This window comes from Maniola hyperantus, chromosome 26 (assembly GCF_902806685.2).
Source record: "Maniola hyperantus chromosome 26, iAphHyp1.2, whole genome shotgun sequence".
In the NCBI taxonomy this organism is placed as follows: Eukaryota; Metazoa; Arthropoda; class Insecta; order Lepidoptera; family Nymphalidae; genus Maniola; species Maniola hyperantus.
In genome coordinates, this window is record NC_048561.1 from 4086243 (window position 1) to 4103466 (window position 17224).

Below are 17224 nucleotides of genomic sequence, written 5' to 3' on the forward strand. Positions count from 1 at the left end.
TCGAAGAGAAATGCAACGTTAAAACTTAAATTATAAAAAATATACTATATCTCCATGTGCTTCATTGTGAACACGTGAGACTTTCTTTATCATATATGTTTGTGCCTCAATCGTGGTGGAATTTGTGAAAAAAGAACCCGTGGAAGAAGTGAAAAGTTATCGTCGGCCATACTGGAAGATCTTAAAGCAGATTGATTCAAGTGCTGTATTTCCTTCAGTCTAAATCCTTTCTTTATTTCATTTGCACCACGGTTTATACCTATTTTGTCTCTTTAATACAGTCCGCTAATTATATTTAAATTCATTAATTTAACATAATATAACTTGGCGCAAACATACTTCGTCTTGCGTGTGATTCCAGCTCGGATATAACGTCGATGGCTCAATGCTCATTATTTGTGCGTCACTGCATAATGGACGGGATCATAGAAGATTTCCTGGCTCTCATAACCATTAAAGGTCAGATAAGAGGTAGTGTAACAACCCAACCTATTATTAGTTCCTAAGAGATGCCAATAGATGGCGCTAGTTGTATATTGCGTCGCGCTACAGACTCCGCTCCGCTCGCAGTGGAAGGCGGCTATAACGGCATTGAAATTCTCTATTTACCTCCGTACCACTGCAAACTGAACACCATTGGGTTGGTGTGGGCCCAAATAAAAAATTATATTGCTGCCAACAAAACAACTTTTAAGATGACTGACGTGAAAAAAACATTTTATTCGGTTAGAAAGACGCTGATCGATGGGAGAAATGCTGTGACCACAAGAAGAAAATACCATGTGGGATTTAGATGACGTCATGGAACTGGCTGCAGAAAATTCTTTTTAACCGACTTCAAAAAAATAAGGAGGTTCTCAATTCGACTGTATGTTTTTTTTTGTATGTTTGTTACGCGATTACTCCGTCAATCATCAACATCATACTTCAGAGGTGGTCCCCTTTTAATTTGGTGAAGATTTGATGAATATCTTCGGAGATGGAGAACGGAACTCCTCTATGGATAAGAGTAAATTGCTCGCGATCAGTGTAATAGCTTTGTAAACAGTAGGGTTTTGACCAAGGTACCTGCGGGTAGCAAGGACCGGTGTCTATCAAGGGCCATTACTACAAAAAAACATATTTCTAACACATTTATTTAGATTCCTTTCACGCACACATCTAAAGGACCAATCAGAAAGCAAATTTTCAAACGCGCAACCCCATGCGATGATCTGGTATGTAGCCACGACGCCGTCCGACGAGTAGGTCTACGCTACTCATTAGTAAAAAAAATCGCATGAATGCAGAATTTTGAGGCTAAAAATACGCAAATTTAATGTAATCTCTACTTAAGAACTTCAAAATAATAATTATTACGGACAAATCAAGGTAAGTTCATCATTAATTTTAGTTTTTTATGTAAATTTTTCATTTAATTTTGTAAAACTAGTCTAAGAGTCTAACGAGAACCACATTCTGGGCGGGTAATAGAGGCCGGCCCTTATTAAACTTACGAATCTTGTAATATTTTTAGATAGGTACTGCATTTCATTTAAATGACACTTTCTGAGGTAGGTATATTCCCAAAATTAAAAATACTTATTTAGAAAGGTTTTTAATGAAATTAAGTAAATCAATGACGTCAAAATAAAATCCGTTTGCCAGCTTTCAGGACACCAGCCATGGAACCTATTGCTCGTGGAAGTTGGACATAGGAACAGTTAAAAATGCCATGGACGCCGTTAAAGGAGGACTGATGTCTCAACGTAAAGAGGCCAAGACGTATGGTATTCCTAGAAGAACTTTATTAAATCATCTGAAATCTGGAAAAGTAGAAAAACAAATAGGGCGTCGCACAGTTTTGACCGCAGAACAAGAAAATCACCTAGCATTAGAAATAAGAATCGAAAGACTTGCATCCATAGGTTTTCCATTGACACCAAAAATCATACGACACCAAGCATTTATTTTTTGTGAAAAAAATAACATAGGTACCAAATAAATTTAACGAATCTAAAAAACGAGCTGGAAAAGATTGGTTAAAATTATTTTTAAAAAGGCATCCTGACATTACAAAACGTAAGGTCAGATTCTTAACCCAGCCAGGGCACAAAAATTAAATAAGCCAATTTGTAACAAAACATTTTGAAGAATATAAAAAAGTATATGAGCTACTAAATATCTAAACATATAATATAATATATAAAATATATAATAGCTATGTAAACAGAATTATGTAGTATATTATAGAGATATGTATATAGGTATATAGGTATATATATTTATATAATAATATCGAAAACATATTTACGGTGTTCGCGTCAGCGAAACGTTAAGTGATTATCCCTCGCCTGGGATACATCACATCAACGTGGTCCTCGCCTGGACCGCGTCGTAAAGTTTTTGAAAACGTGTAGTTCTCCTCGCCTGGATTACAATACAAACTTGAAGCATTTAAAATGTCACTGTCAAGAATATATTTATACGTTGATATAAATACACTGGAAGCAGGTAAGTTCTGTGTGGTGAATAAAAGATTTTATACACAAAATGGTTATTGTTATTTGGTCTATTTCCATCACCTTGGTTTTTCGACAACACAAATTTTAACTGTTGCCCAATATTTTAAATCCTACCCAAAGTTGAATCATGTTATGGATTTTCTTGGAAATTTCTTAGAAGACGATGATGTTATATTAGCTCCTAGAGTGAAATGTCAGAATGTATTACATGTTTCTGAGCGCTCGTATAAAAGAACATATAGAGAGGTCAGAGAGATGTATAGACATTTAAATTATTGCGTCGGGTCGAATGTGGTACCACATAGTGCTATACCCGCGATTTGTCAAAGAGCTGGGCTTGATTACCAAGCAGAAGTTGCTAAAGTAATTGCGCGTGACTTAGCCACCGGTGAAAGTGCTCTATCAGAGATGGTACGTAACGCCGTAATAGTTGATGCTAAGAGATTGGTTGATCCTGCATATAAAGTTGATAAACTTGTTATACATCATAAATTGACGACTGAGGAAGAAGCAACACTCACTGAGATTTTTCCAGAACTAAATTTGGACTTCAAGCACGATTTATTTCATCCGCACGCTTACGCTGCCGCATCTCGTATTATCGAGGAACAAATTAATATCTTGGGTTTAGGTTTAGCGAGAATAGCAAACGTTAAAGTACCTGAAGGTTACGATGCCCTAGTGAAAGATTCTGGAGGCGACGTATTTAAGCAGATATGTCGGGGTAGGCACAATTTTCATTGCTGTTCACCAATCATAAGCATATACGATCAACAAAGGGACGCGAATCGGAAAGCGTCTATAGCTACAATGCAGAGGTGTTCCAGTTTACAGTTAAAAGCGCTAAGTAAATACAACGATGACATTCGTAATAAACAAAATTTTTTTCTTGCTCTGATGTTTCAGAACAATGCAACGTAAAAACACCCTTTATGACATTTTTGCACTCTACTTACGACAGGACAGCAACTGACATAGCAAACGCTATGACTGCTGCAGATGCAAAAGTAGGAACCGGATCTTTCATTTTTAGTACTGAGATGCTGTTAAATCCTGAAGGTGTTATCAAGTCTTTGGGAGCGTATTATCGAGTATTCACAAAAGATGGAATAAAATACATAAACATGAGTTTTAAAGGTGACCCGTCATGGTCGTACACTCATCGTGTAGATACCTACATGACGTTACTGCAGCAACCAGTCATAAAAGACAGTAACGGGCAGCACTATTTTGTTAATATATCATCCATAAGAAATTCCATAGTGTTCTTCAGAATAGTTAGATGTGGATCAAAAAATATCTTACCTGGTGAGTTGACACATCGTCTATGGTTTGACAATTCAGAGAATATGGTCATCCAATGTTTCGACTGGTTGGCGGACGGTTACGACTCAAATAAAAATCATATGCGTCTGGTACGTTTCGAAGCTCCGAAACGTTTAGTTAATGACGCAATGAATTACGCGTATACTTTAGATCACAATAAATTTTCTGTAGCGAATATACTCGCGGCTTTAAAATCTTTCTCAACTCGCGTCGTCGGGACCAAAGCTATTAGTCAGGCGGCGTATGATATGGAACCTAAAAAATTGTACCTTCTCGCGAGCGCCATATTCCTAAAGTGTTTTGTGGATCGTTTTGGTATCACTAAAGCTACGTCTGAGGTCACTGACGAGATTCAAAAACTAAGACTACAAAAAGGTTTCAGTCCTTTGAACATAATAAAAAATCTATGGGAGAAATTTATATCTCCACGAGTCCCAAAACCCTCTAATGAGAAAAATGTTGTTTACGAACAAATGGTTGATAATCCTTGCAATATACCTTTGGAAGGGGTACCAGCAATGAACTGTGGTACGCGTTGGTATCAAAGGTTTCTCTCATTATTGATAGAATGGTCAGCAGTACCGCAAAAATATCCGGTCCACATAAGTGACGCGGTACAATTCGTTGAAATAACGACAATAATAGAGAGCGATTATTCGGATTTAGATAAAGATGCGAAAAATTATTTGCCGTGTTTTCCATTAGTCGATGAACTTGATCCTTTTAGAGAGAGTCCATTGTCAGATCAAGCATGTGGTATTGAGGAAATAATCGACGACATCGTCGAAGAAAATTCAGAAACAACTCAATCTGAAGTATCATCAGTTTCCGGGATCAATGAAGAAACGCGATCGCGAGATAAATTGCCTACAGTTGACGATCTTGTAATTGGTACAGCACTTGGTGACGGAAATTGTCTTTTCGATAGTCTTAGACAATTATTAGATGCAGATCTGTCTATAGCGGAGTTTAAACGAAAGTTATTAAGTAGTGAAGCGATTGTAGATATGCCGACTATTATTTTACCAGAAATTATCAAGGTACTCTTAGCGGAGAATGAATGGGGCGGTGAACCAGAAGTATTACTAGCTGCTAAGTGTTATAATGTAAAAATTTTAGTGTATGCTGATCATTTGAATTTCGAACCAAGAGTGTACGGTAGTGGTGAGAAACTCATATATTTATACTTGAACAGTAATCATTACAGTCCGTGTTGATTGAGACGTGACATTCCGAGATCAAATCCTGTTCCTGAACCGGAGGTGTCTACTAGCGATTTCACTTTTAAATTGTCATTTAGTGATTTGACTAATAATGTAAAACAACGTGACACTAAAAATCTTATGGATACTATGTCAAATTTCGAAAAAAACTATATATGTGTATTATTAGAATGTACTGTGTATGTAGTCTAATTTATAATAATATAATATATCTAGGGCCATTTTCGGCTGCCGCACCAACCCGTGCTTTCGTGATTCCTTTCGTCAAAGGTTGCCTGGAAGAGATCGCTTTAGCGATAAGGCCGCCTTTGCATGCTACATCTATTAGATTAAGATCCTGTATTGTGTTTTTTCAATGTTTACTTTGTGTTGTGTGTAAATAAATAAATAAATAAAAATAAATATCAGAGAAAATTCACAGCGCTTGTTTAACATGGACGAAAAAGGTTGCAGGCTAACTATACACAAACAACCAACAGTTTTAGCTAACAAAGGATCAAAAAGAGTTCATATGGTTGCACCTGAACATGCAGAAAACGTAACAGCGGTTGCTTGTGTGAACGCATTGGGTAGTCACTAGTCCGATACCTCCAATGATAATATTTAAGGGAAAAAGACAGAAACCTGAATTCAGTCACAATTTACCTGCTGGATCACTTGTAAAAATGGCTCCCAAAGGGTGTCATTATTCGTAGACTTTATTCGTCATCTTTTTTTTTATATTTTTTTTATTCAGATACAAGTTAGCCCTTGACTGCAATCTCACCTGGTGGTAAGTGATGATGCAGTCTAAGATGATAGCGGGCTAACCTGGAAGGGGTATGGCAGTTTTTATTAAACCCATACCCCTTTGGTTTCTACACGGCATCGTACCGGAACGCTAAATCGCTTGGCGGCACGGCTTTGCCGGTAGGGTGGTAACTAGCCACGGCCGAAGCCCCCCACCAGACAATCTAGGAAAATATAAACCCGAAGGTACGTCTGTTAGTTTTTGACGGTGCTTCTTGCCACCTCGACTATGATATTGTTGATGCAGCAGATGAAGAGGATATTGTTTTATACTGTTTACCTTCTAATACGACGCACGAACTTCAGCCGTTGGACAAAAGTGTAAACAAATCATTTGAACACTATTGGGATCAAGAGACAAGAGAGAGAGAGAGAGAGAGAGAGAGAGAGAGATCAAGGGAATATTAGATGTTAAATTACTAATATTCCCCTTTCCTCTCCAACTAAGCGTCAGGCTTGTGCTAGGAGTAGGTACGACAATAGTGCAACGGGCGGGGTTTGAACCGTCGACCTTTCGGTTTTCAGTCCACTCCTTTACCGGTTGAGCTATTGGGGCTAATTCCTTTGTACACAATCTCTAAACTAAACTAAAATGGCACGTCTAAATCTATTGCTATCCCTTTCATAATGTTGCTTGCGGAAAAGGATAGCACTAGATTTAGACCTGTTAATTTAGTTTAGTTTAGAGATTGTGTACAAGAGAATCGGCCCCATTGAGGCTCTAAAAATTTTCATTTTTGTATCAATATCCTTTAACAAAAACGCGATTTAACCCAATTTTTAGTAAAGTATGGTCAAAGTGTATGACTCACGAAAACATAGTCAGTGGATTCAGAGCTACTGGGCTTCATCCCTACAACCCAGAAGCAATACCAGATGTAGCATATGCTCCCTCAGTATTGACTGAGAGACCACCAGAGCTAGAACATGTTTCCACAGTACATATATCTCCAACTCCTTGTCCTTCCAAACAACATGCTATTAATAGTCCTAGAGCGAAGAAAGAAACCCAAAACAAAAGGAAACTAACAGAAAAAAAGTTCTTTGAGATTTTTCACACACAAAAACGTAGTTTTTGCTCAAAATGGTGATAAAAACACCAATATTTGCACTGTTTCTTAACTTTCAGCAAAAATTTCAAAAAAATTAAGCATCTTGGGTACAATGCCTCGATGCGGTGGTCACGAAGAGGGTTATAGATGTAATTATTTTAATTTAATGTTTTTTTTCACTTTTAATTTAGATTTATTTAATAGAATAGTCTGCTAGTATTATACCTACATGAAATAAATTTTGATTTCGATTTCTTGATGTAGGTAGGGATATTCCGATACTAATAAATACTAGTAGGTACTCGATACTTTTGATTCGATACCAAGTATTTATTGTATCGAATCAATTTTGCGATACATAATCGGTATCGAAACAAAAATACTTGGTATCGAATCGAATCAGCAAACGCATCATACAGAACTAAGAGAGCAAAAACGAGGCAAAAACAGTCAGCTAATCAGGTTACCGAGTTACCGGTATTCGTCGCGTGGCGGCGTGAGTGACGCGTTGTCTCGCGCTGGGCTAGCCGAATTCGTCCGACTTCAGCCGAGCCCGCCCGAGCCGAAAGCGAGAGAAGAAAACACCCGCACCCGCTCGCAAATCATCTCGCCATTCCGCCATTGTGAAAGTGTTAAGTGATTGTTTACAAGTAATTTTATTAATTGTAATCATCAAATTCATCGGTTTATTCCAATGTTATCATGGCACCACCAAAATCTATAATATGGACACATTTTACCAAAACAAACGAAACAATTGCAAAATGTAAACAGTGTTTTAAGTCTGTGAAGTATTGTGGGAATACGTCGAATTTATTCAAGCATTCTAAAACTCATGGAATTTCTGTGGACAAAGGCAAATTACAGAAAAAAGAAAATAATAAGTCCAACGAAAGGTAGGATTCTAAACTTTTCTTTTTTTTTGCGATTGCTTTCCTAAGATGTTAAATAAAAAATCCTACCTACTCCTACCTATTTTATTTGTATAAAAAATAGTTTTGCAGCAGTGGTACTGTGATTGTCTTGTCTATATATTAATAATATATGAATAATAATTGATGACCGGTGATGAGATATTTCCTTTGTATAAATACGATTTAAACAATTTAAGGTTATGTGTTTGTTTTTGTTAGTGTAATAGTGTTGTTAAATGGCGGTAGTGTTGGAGTTGGTATTATCGATACTTTGAAGATTATCGATCTATCAAGTGTTAATTTTTGTTATTATGTTTCAGTTCAAAAAATACAATAGTGTTGGCCAACTCAAGGCATTTAATGGAAGATGATCAACCCCAAGCATCAACATCGAAAATTTCAGAAGATCGTGATGATTGCTCTAGTGTAACCACATTAACAAGTATGGACTCGGAGACTGCAAGGGAGCTATGTCTGAGCAATTCAATAAAGAATGCGTTTGAACGAATTTCATCTAATAAAGGTAAATAAATAGATATTTAATTAAATATTAGCAAAATAATATTAATACATATAGAATTAGTGTTAAAGAAAAATATATAAATATTTAATTTAATATTACATGTATTAAAATTGAGTTTTATTTTTAGCTGGTGGTACGAAGTATAACAGAATTGTTCAAGCATTGATATTTTTTATCTGTCAAGATATGCGTCCATTTAATATAGTTGAAGGTGAAGGCTTTTTACGACTTGTAAAAGAACTGGAGCCTACTTTTAAAGTTCCTGGCGCAAAGTATTTAAAGAAAATGACTACCGAAAAGTACGAAGCTTGTATAACTATTTGTAAGTCCAAATTATCCAAGATAGACAATTTCTGTTTAACGCTGGACATATGGACAGAGACAATGAATGAAGTAGGATTCATGGGCGTCACCATACATTTTGTAGAAAATGGTCAAATGTGTATGTATTATCTTGCAACTCGTGCATTAAGAGAGCGACATACAGCTGAATACATATCGGAAAACCTGCTGGATATTTTGAAAAAATGGAATATTCCACTTACCAAAATTCGTGCTGCTGTATCAGATAATGCCAGTTCAATGTTGGCTGCCATACGAATGTCTTTAGGCGAAAAAAAACATTTACCGTGTTTTGCCCATACTATTAACCTTGTAGTTGAAGAGGCACTAAAGTTGCCCAGTGTTAAATCAGCTGTTATAAAAGTACGAGAAATTGTTAATTGGATAAAAAATAGTGTTGTGCAGTCGGATAAGCTACGAAAAAATCCAAATGCGTAATAATGTTTCGGCAGGATCAGTTTTAAAACTTATTGCAGATGTAAGAACTAGGTGGAACTCAACTTTTTTTATGTTAGAGCGATTTCTAAAGTTAAGAATAGTAATATCAGAAATTGTAATTGAGAGTGTAGTGGCTCCAAATTTGCCAAGTGCAGTGGAAATGGAAACCTTGAATGAGCTTACAACTGTATTAAAGCCTTTTGAATATGTAACAAGAGAATCATCGGGCCAAAAGTATGTAACAATCTCCAAAATTATACCAATGCTTAATTGCTTAACTACAGAACTGAATAGTATCACTCCAAACTCCGCTATCGTTAAAGAATGTAAGGATGTTTTATTGAGAGAGCTGAAAAGGAGGTATGGGATGATTGAATTAAACGATCATGCAGCCATTGCAACAATTCTAGACCCAAGGTTTAAAAATCTGCATTTCCAAGACCCCTCTGCATGCGGAAGAGCTATTCAAAAACTTAGAACCATGGTTGTCGGACAACTAAGTAGCCCAAGTGAGTCAGAAGATGATGTCTCATCTACTGCACCACCTGAATACGATTTTTGGAAACATCATAAAGAGTTAGCACATGGGCACAAGAAGAAAAAAAAATCTCATCAGGGAGATGAAGTTTCTCTTTATTTATCAAATCCAGTAGTTTCTCTTAAAAGCAACCCATTTGCAGAATGGGATGACATGAAGTTGGTGTTTCCTTGTCTGTACAAGTATGCACAGCAATATTTAATTGTTGTTGCAACATCAGTTCCTAGCGAGTGCCTTTTTTCCAAAGCCGGTGCAACAATGACACAAACAAGAAACAGATTGTCTTCTAAATACCTTGAACAGTTACTGTTTTTGGGCAATCTTAATGCTGAAGAGTTTTTTGTTTAAATTATAATAAGCCTAATAAACATTTATAATAAATAAATCGTTTTTTTCGTCTCAATTTTCTTTAAATTATTATCCTTCAACGTTCATTGATAGCACCCTCAAAATAATAAAATAAAAGTTCCAAAAAGTATCGATATCAGTAAGTATCGATACTTGAGGAGTACTTATTTGTATAGTATCGAAAAAAGATTTGAGTATTATCGAAATGAGTAAGTATCGATACTTAGGTGGTATCGGAAAATCCCTAGATGTAGGCTTGTAATGGTACTTATAGTCCAGGACAGGTTGAGATAGCAATCGGGGTATGAGGGAACGCCCCGCTCACCCACACGGGGCTAGCGCGGGGGGTTCCCTTCTCGATCTGTCGCGTACTATAGTCGACGCATTTTAAACTGAGTCGTCGAGTTATCTGTCTGTTTCGATCGCACTTACCAACGACCTGTAAGTGCGAGCGAAACAGACAGATAACTCGACGACTCAGTTTAAAATGCGTCGACTATATACATAAATCACACACACCTAGTTTTTCCTCTCACCAAAGGTTGCCTGGTAGAGATTGCTGTGAGTAATAAGGCCGCCTTTGCATACAATTGTTTTTTTTAGTTTCAGTTTTTTTTGTTTTTGTCATGTTATGTAATATTTTTGTATGCAATAAAGTATTTCTATCTATCTATCCATCTATAAATCGCAGCACCTAAAAAAGATTTATATAAAAAAAAAGTAACTGTACATACCTGTGAGATCTCGTCGAAGTATCGCCCAATGAGCTTCTTCTCCTGTATGAACTTGACGTTCTGCAGGGACTCGGCCGCCAGCTCGATCGCCTGGTTGAAGCCGTTCTCTCCGCCGTAGGACACGTCCACCAGCTTGATGATCTTGGATTGGAGACGCTGGAACAAAAAAATAAATGTAAAATCAAAACTTGAAACTTGTCTGATTTGGTAAGGCTGAGAAAAAGGCTAAGTGGAAAGGCTAACACTTCTAACGCACAACAGACTGAAACCAGCCCCAGCCCAGAGTGAATAAAGAAGGCTAGCACTTGTGGCCTAGTTGTGAGCGTATATCAGGCGATTGAGATTGATAAGCACGTCGACCCGAGTTGATAACTGGGTCAGTAACCAAATTTGGAAGTCCAAAGTTGGCCTCTTCGTTCAGAGATAAAAAGTATTATAACCTGTCTGTCCCTGGGATGCAAGCTATCTCTGTACCAAATAGTCCGCAACTTATAAGCTTTTTAAAAATCCAGTGGGAACTCTTCGCCTCTCTGGGACTAAGAACCACCTCCTTTTTAGAAGTTCATTAAAAAGCAGCGGATGCCAGCTGTCTCTATACCAAATTAGGTCAAAATCAGCAAAACTGATGGCTCGTGACTCGTGAAAAGTTAGCAGACAGTCAGACAGACACATTTGAACCTTTTTAATATTAGTATTGGTGTTATTAGTCTATTGTGTAGGTTCAGTACCTGTTCAGGATCGAACATTTCACATAGAGACAGCTCGACCTTGAAGTGCACCAGCTAGAAACGAGGATGCACCACGTTAGTGGCGTACGCTTCATGCCAAGACAATGTGGCTAATTCCCATGTACACAATCTCTAAACTAAAATGACACGTCTAAATCTATTGCCCTTTCATATTGTTGCTTGCGGAAAAGGATAGCGCTAGATTTAGACCTGTTGATTTAGTTTAGAGATTGTGTACAAGATAATCAGCGCCAATGCTTATACCCTAACTTGCTAAACATCTTTGTGGGAGATTCATTTAAAAAATGTATGTGTAGGACTTAAAAGAAGGCTTGTCTGTATGCATATCCATATTATTAATATTGTGTCTGTCTGTCTGCTAGCTTTTCAAGGACCAACAGCTCATTCAATTTTGATGAAATTTGGAACAGATATAGCTTGCATCCCAGATATACTTTTTATCCCGGAAAATTAAAGAGTTCCCTTAGGATATAAAAACAACCTAGATCCAAGGGAACCAAGTCACGGGAGTCATCTAGTTGTAAATAAAAAATACAGATATGAAGTAATAAAAACGGAAAAACCTCTATATAAATAGTCAATTTAAAACATAAGAGTAAGAAATCATAAATTAAAAAATCTGAATTAAAAAGAGCAACCGCCGAGTTTCTTGATGGTTCTTCTCGGTAGGAACAACATTCCGAACCAGTGGTAAATTAAAACTACCTGACTATTCATAAGCACTTGTAAAAAGTTTACATGAATAAAAAACATTCTATTCTATTGCAGCCCCATCAGCTAGTTTCAGTCCATTTGGGACTTACCTACCTAAATGAGTCCAGCAAATGAGTCTTTCCTGGGATAGTCCACTAAACTAAACAGCTGTGGTGAAGCCAAATTTGTAGAGCACTGTCTCTGTCATTGAGACCGACAAAACGTCTTATAGGTATGAGTGACATAGATAACACTTTACAAAGCCGAAATGTCATTCTAAAGGCTCATGTATATTACTTTCGGCCGCGTACTGTACTGTAGTTCAATGTGTACTTGTGATGTTTCTCCATTGTTTACCAACCAGACGTGTGACCAAAACGAGTCTAGTAAGTCTAACCAGTGTGAGTCCATTTCAACTTAACTCTGACCAATATGAGTCCAGCTAGTGACCAGATTTGAGATTAATATAACAAAACTTACTGGATCAAACATGTCAGACTGCGACAGCTCAGTCTTGAAATCAGCAGAACCGGCTAGGATGAGCCCAGCCACATTAGGTCGGTCTGATAAATAGCACTGTAGCCACTTAAGTCTTCTTTTACATGTATGACCAAAATATTAGTCTAGCCTAACCAATATGAGTGCATTTCAATTAACTCTGACCAATATTAGTCCAGCTAGTCTGACCAATATGAGTCCAGCTAGTCTGACCATTATAAGACCAACAAGTCTGAGCAATATGAGTTCAGGTAGTCTGACCAATATGAGTCCAGCTAGTTTGACCAATATGAGTCCAGCTAGTGACCAGATTTAAGATTAATAAAACAAAACTTACTGGATCAAACATGTCAGACTGCGACAGCTCAGTCTTGAAATCAGCAGAACCGGCTAGGATGAGCCCAGCCACGTTAGGTCGGTCCGCACTGATGAATAGTTGTGTCGCCACTTCTGCCACTTTCCGCACGTAGTTGTGACGTTTCTCCATACGCAGACGCGCGAAACGTAAAGCCGATTGACCACCACGACCGTGTTTCTTGGGTAGGTCGACTGTGAATTTGTGGAGGACCTAGAAATAAGGTTGAATGTTGATTATTTTATCTTACCACTAGAAGTGGTGATAGCCTAGTGGTTAAGACGCCTGCTTTTTATTTGGAAATATAGCCTTTATTTCCAAAACATGCATTAGGATTTACATCATTATCAAAAAAAAAAAATTGGAAATAATGATCCAACAGCTGTCTCAAGAAAAACTATTATACATTAATGATAAAAATATTTAAAAATCTGTTTTAGAATGCACAGGTGAAGACCTTTCATAATATGATACCCCACTTGATATAGTTATCTTACTTCGAAAATTGAAAATGCTAATTAGTTCATGACCACAATTTAATTTTTTGTTGTGTAATGTAACTACAAATTACGGTTTTCAGATTTTTCCCAAATGTCTGCTATAAGACCTACCTCCTGCCAAATTTCATGATTCTAGGTCACCCTGTAGGTTTCTTGACAGACCGACAGACAGACAGACAACAAAGTGATCCTATGAGGGTTCCGTTTTTCCTTTTGAGGTACGGAACTCTAAAAAGCAACTAACCTCTCGCGTGTTTCCCTGCAGTGTACCGAATAGGGCTCCGTTACCATCCATAACAATGAAACCAAACTTGTTATCATCGGCCAGTAATGCAGTCAGGGCTTCAGTGTGAAACTTGTTATCGCACAGGTAGAGAGATGTGTTGATAGGCTTGAAGGGCTCAAAGTCTATGTTGACTTTCTTCTCTTTGCCTTCCTCTGTTACGATGGTACCGCAGTAGATTACCAGGCCGTTTGGTGGTACTGTAGGGAGAGAAATAAATATTGATAATTATAATTTACTAGAGGATGCCCGCGACTTCGTCCGCGTGGATGTAGGTTTTAAAAATCCTGTGGGAACTCGTTAATTTTCCCGGATAAAAAGTGGCCTATGTCCTTCCCTGGGATGTAAGCTAACTCTGTACCAAATTTCATCAAAAAGGGTTAAACTGTTGGGCCGTGAAAAGCTAGCAGGCAGACAGACAGACACACTTTCACATTTATAATTTTAGTATGGATTATAAAAAAACCAGCCAAGTGCGAGTCATACTCGCGCAAAGAGGGTTCCATACTACAATCGGCCAGTTTTCGACATTTTGCACGATAATTCAAAAACTTTAATGCATAAAAATAAATAAAAATTTGTTTTAGAATGTACAAGTAAAGCCTAATTTAGGTTTTAAGAAGTCTGTGGAAACTCTTTGATTTTCCAGGATAAAAAGTAGCCTATGTCACTCTCCATGTCTTTAAATATACCCATGCAAAAAAATCACGTCAATCTGTTGCTCCGTAGCGACGTGATTGAAGGACAAACCCACTTTCGCATTTATAATATGGGTAGTGATTACTGATTATGACCTGCCTGTAGATAGGTTTCTAACTGACCTTTTGTGTATAGCTTGAGCCGATGCTGCACAGATGTGATGGCACCCAGCACAGACAGTCGGTTGACCCTGGACTTGATGTTGGAGGCTGTACCAAATTCATCAGCCAACATCTTGGACACTCTGGAGATCTGGTCCTTGGGCGGGATGATGAGGGATATCATTGATGTGCCGTTCCTGTAAGAAATTACCACCAAAATAAAGATGAATTCTCTCCACTCATATTCGTCATTGTTGAGGGTCCCATATGGGAGATTTCTTGGGACAATGTGACCAGCACCTCGATTGCGGGAAACGGATCCATCAATATTACAATCTCAATTGTTGTGATTGGCTGAATTTGTGCAATACTTGTTGCAACAATGCATTGTAGCCAATAGTGAGCGAGCGTCAACCAATCAGAGGTGATTGCGATCATGTAGCTGTCATTCAACTGCAATCATGCACCAGTTCCGAGTTCCTCCTGTATATAACTTAACTAAGAGAACAAGATTTCGACTCGTAGCACAGCTTGTGCTGTATGTAAAGACTATCACTCATTCAGAAAGCGGATTCTATTGAGAAGAGTCGGTAAGAAACTCAACAGCTGCTCTTTGATATGATATTAATGATAATAACCAAGACCTATGATTTAACACCCAAGGCATGGAGTAAGGGTGAAGAGGCAGGCCAAATTCAGTTCTCCAAAGTTAATTACCTATCCAGATACTATGCTCAACAATATCTCACCTAGGCTACACAATCTTCTACTGCTGGACTGGTGCTATTTTGGCATGCATACAAAAACTTCAAAAAAGGTTAGAAAAATATATCTTACTTAATAAACCTAACAATGTGGCTAATTCCATTGTACACAATAACTAAACTAAACTAAAATGGCACGTCTAAATCTATTGCTATCCCTTTCATAATGTTGCTTGCGGAAAAGGATAGCATTAGATTTAGACCTGTTAATTTAGTTTAGTTTAGAGATTGTGTACTAGAGAATCGGCCCCACTGTCTTACTGACTGCCAAATGCCAATGCACAGCTGAAACTGGTTGGTCTAGACCAACCACACTAAGCAAAAAGTTTAGTGTGGTTGACCAACCCACTCCCACTATCAACTAAAATTCAACAAGAATTCAGGTAATCGCAAGAATATGTGGCAATCAAAACTTCTGTGCTAACTGTCTAGTGATCTTACCAATAACCTCTCAAAGTTCATTACATTTAAGTCTTCCCCTGTACATACAATTTTATTTTTGTTTTTAACTCTTGACCTTTGTATAACTACTAGTACAAGGTGATTAAGTATATATACAGAATAAAAATAAAAAATAAAATAAAAATCAGTATAGACATATTTAGGAAGCAATACTGCAAAATTGACATAAAGTCGAAAATTGCTTGCATACTCTGCTGTGGTTGAATGAATCGCAGGCCAATGCTGAAAAGTTCATCGTTCGAAAATAAAATCGGTACGAAAAACACAATGGTGGATCTTAAACAATGCGCATTTCTCAAGCCACTGCATGATATCGAGGTTATATTTCGCGCATACGATTCGCGCATAGGTCCAGCGTGGTAATGACGCAGCCTAGTTGGCAATTTCACCCAATCATGTGGCCAAAAAACTTCGCGCCGTCACTCAGAATTTCACATGAATATTTGCTAATAAATTCCGCAACAATAACTCACCCTCTTGCCATTTCCAAGCTTTTGATTAGCTTCTTGATCTTCCATATTTCGACGTTGCGATCTGCTGACGATTCCTCGGACATTTTGGATCTTTATACACAATTTAACCAACAAAAAGTTTTCCGAACAACGGCAAATAAAACGTATATTTAACTAATACACAGCACTAAAGTTTAATAATATTAAAATCGAGGGGAAGGAAGCCCGACAGTCGGTTCAAACTGCTCAAATCCAGATCGAACCGGACGGACAAGACACCTCACGACTTTTCACACACTTTCTAGTTCACATTTAACTTCAAAAATCTAACTCGTACTTTTCTTCTCGTGCGGGGATTCTTGGATTTCTTCTTAATTCGGTTACCCCTAAGCATGTGGGATGCAAAATTCAGACATTTGAAGCTAAAAAGATGACGTGAACGTGTGACCAAGCGATCGAACAAACGCCAGCCGCTCGTCGTCGATCGAGGAAATGAAAGAAAGTGACATGTGTTGCCAGATGGAAAAATAAAAAATGCTTCCATATCAAAATCTAAAATATCTATCATTTGACACTAGAGATGGATAACATTGGAACAATCTGTCTAATGAAAGCTGAGTTTGAATTTTTAGCGTTTTTAGGAATAGCTGTGACACTCAGGAACAGCTGCGGATTCTTTTTACTTTTACTGTACTTTACTGCAGATTCTTTTTCTCAGTAAAATTCTACAGACCTATTTATAGTAATACTAGCTGATACACGCGACTTCATTCACGGGGATTTTTGTTTTCCAAAATCCCCTGGGAATTCTTTGATTTCCCGGGATAAAAAGTAGCCTAACACATAGGCTACTCCAGGGTACCTATAATCTACCTCCATTTCAAATTTCAACCAAATCAGTCCAGTAGTTTTTGCGTGAAAGAGTAACAAACATACA

General features: G+C 37.6%; 2 protein-coding genes across 3 annotated transcripts in view; one reads left to right on the forward strand and one right to left on the reverse strand.

Annotated features, from left to right (window-relative positions):
- The window catches only part of LOC117994453 (E3 SUMO-protein ligase ZBED1-like), a 318547-nt gene extending 308433 nt beyond the window's left edge, over positions 1–10114 (forward strand). Inside the window, exons 2-4 of the mRNA XM_069507573.1 lie at positions 7159–7790; positions 8129–8331; positions 8459–10114. Coding sequence (XP_069363674.1) covers positions 7597–7790; positions 8129–8331; positions 8459–9111 — 1050 coding nt within the window. The 5' untranslated portion in view covers positions 7159–7596 and the 3' untranslated portion in view covers positions 9112–10114. The remainder of the gene's footprint in view (positions 1–7158; positions 7791–8128; positions 8332–8458) is intronic.
- eRF1 (eukaryotic release factor 1) overlaps positions 1–16794 on the reverse strand; it is a 59185-nt gene extending 42391 nt beyond the window's left edge. For both annotated transcript variants that reach the window (XM_034982363.2, XM_034982364.2), the window contains exons 1-5: positions 16309–16794; positions 14631–14806; positions 13771–14009; positions 13009–13239; positions 10732–10887 (exon numbers count right to left, since the gene is read on the reverse strand). In XM_034982363.2, the coding sequence (XP_034838254.1) occupies positions 10732–10887; positions 13009–13239; positions 13771–14009; positions 14631–14806; positions 16309–16391 (885 nt within the window). In that variant the 5' untranslated portion in view covers positions 16392–16794. The remainder of the gene's footprint in view (positions 1–10731; positions 10888–13008; positions 13240–13770; positions 14010–14630; positions 14807–16308) is intronic.
- Between the last annotated feature and the right edge of the window lie 430 nt (positions 16795–17224).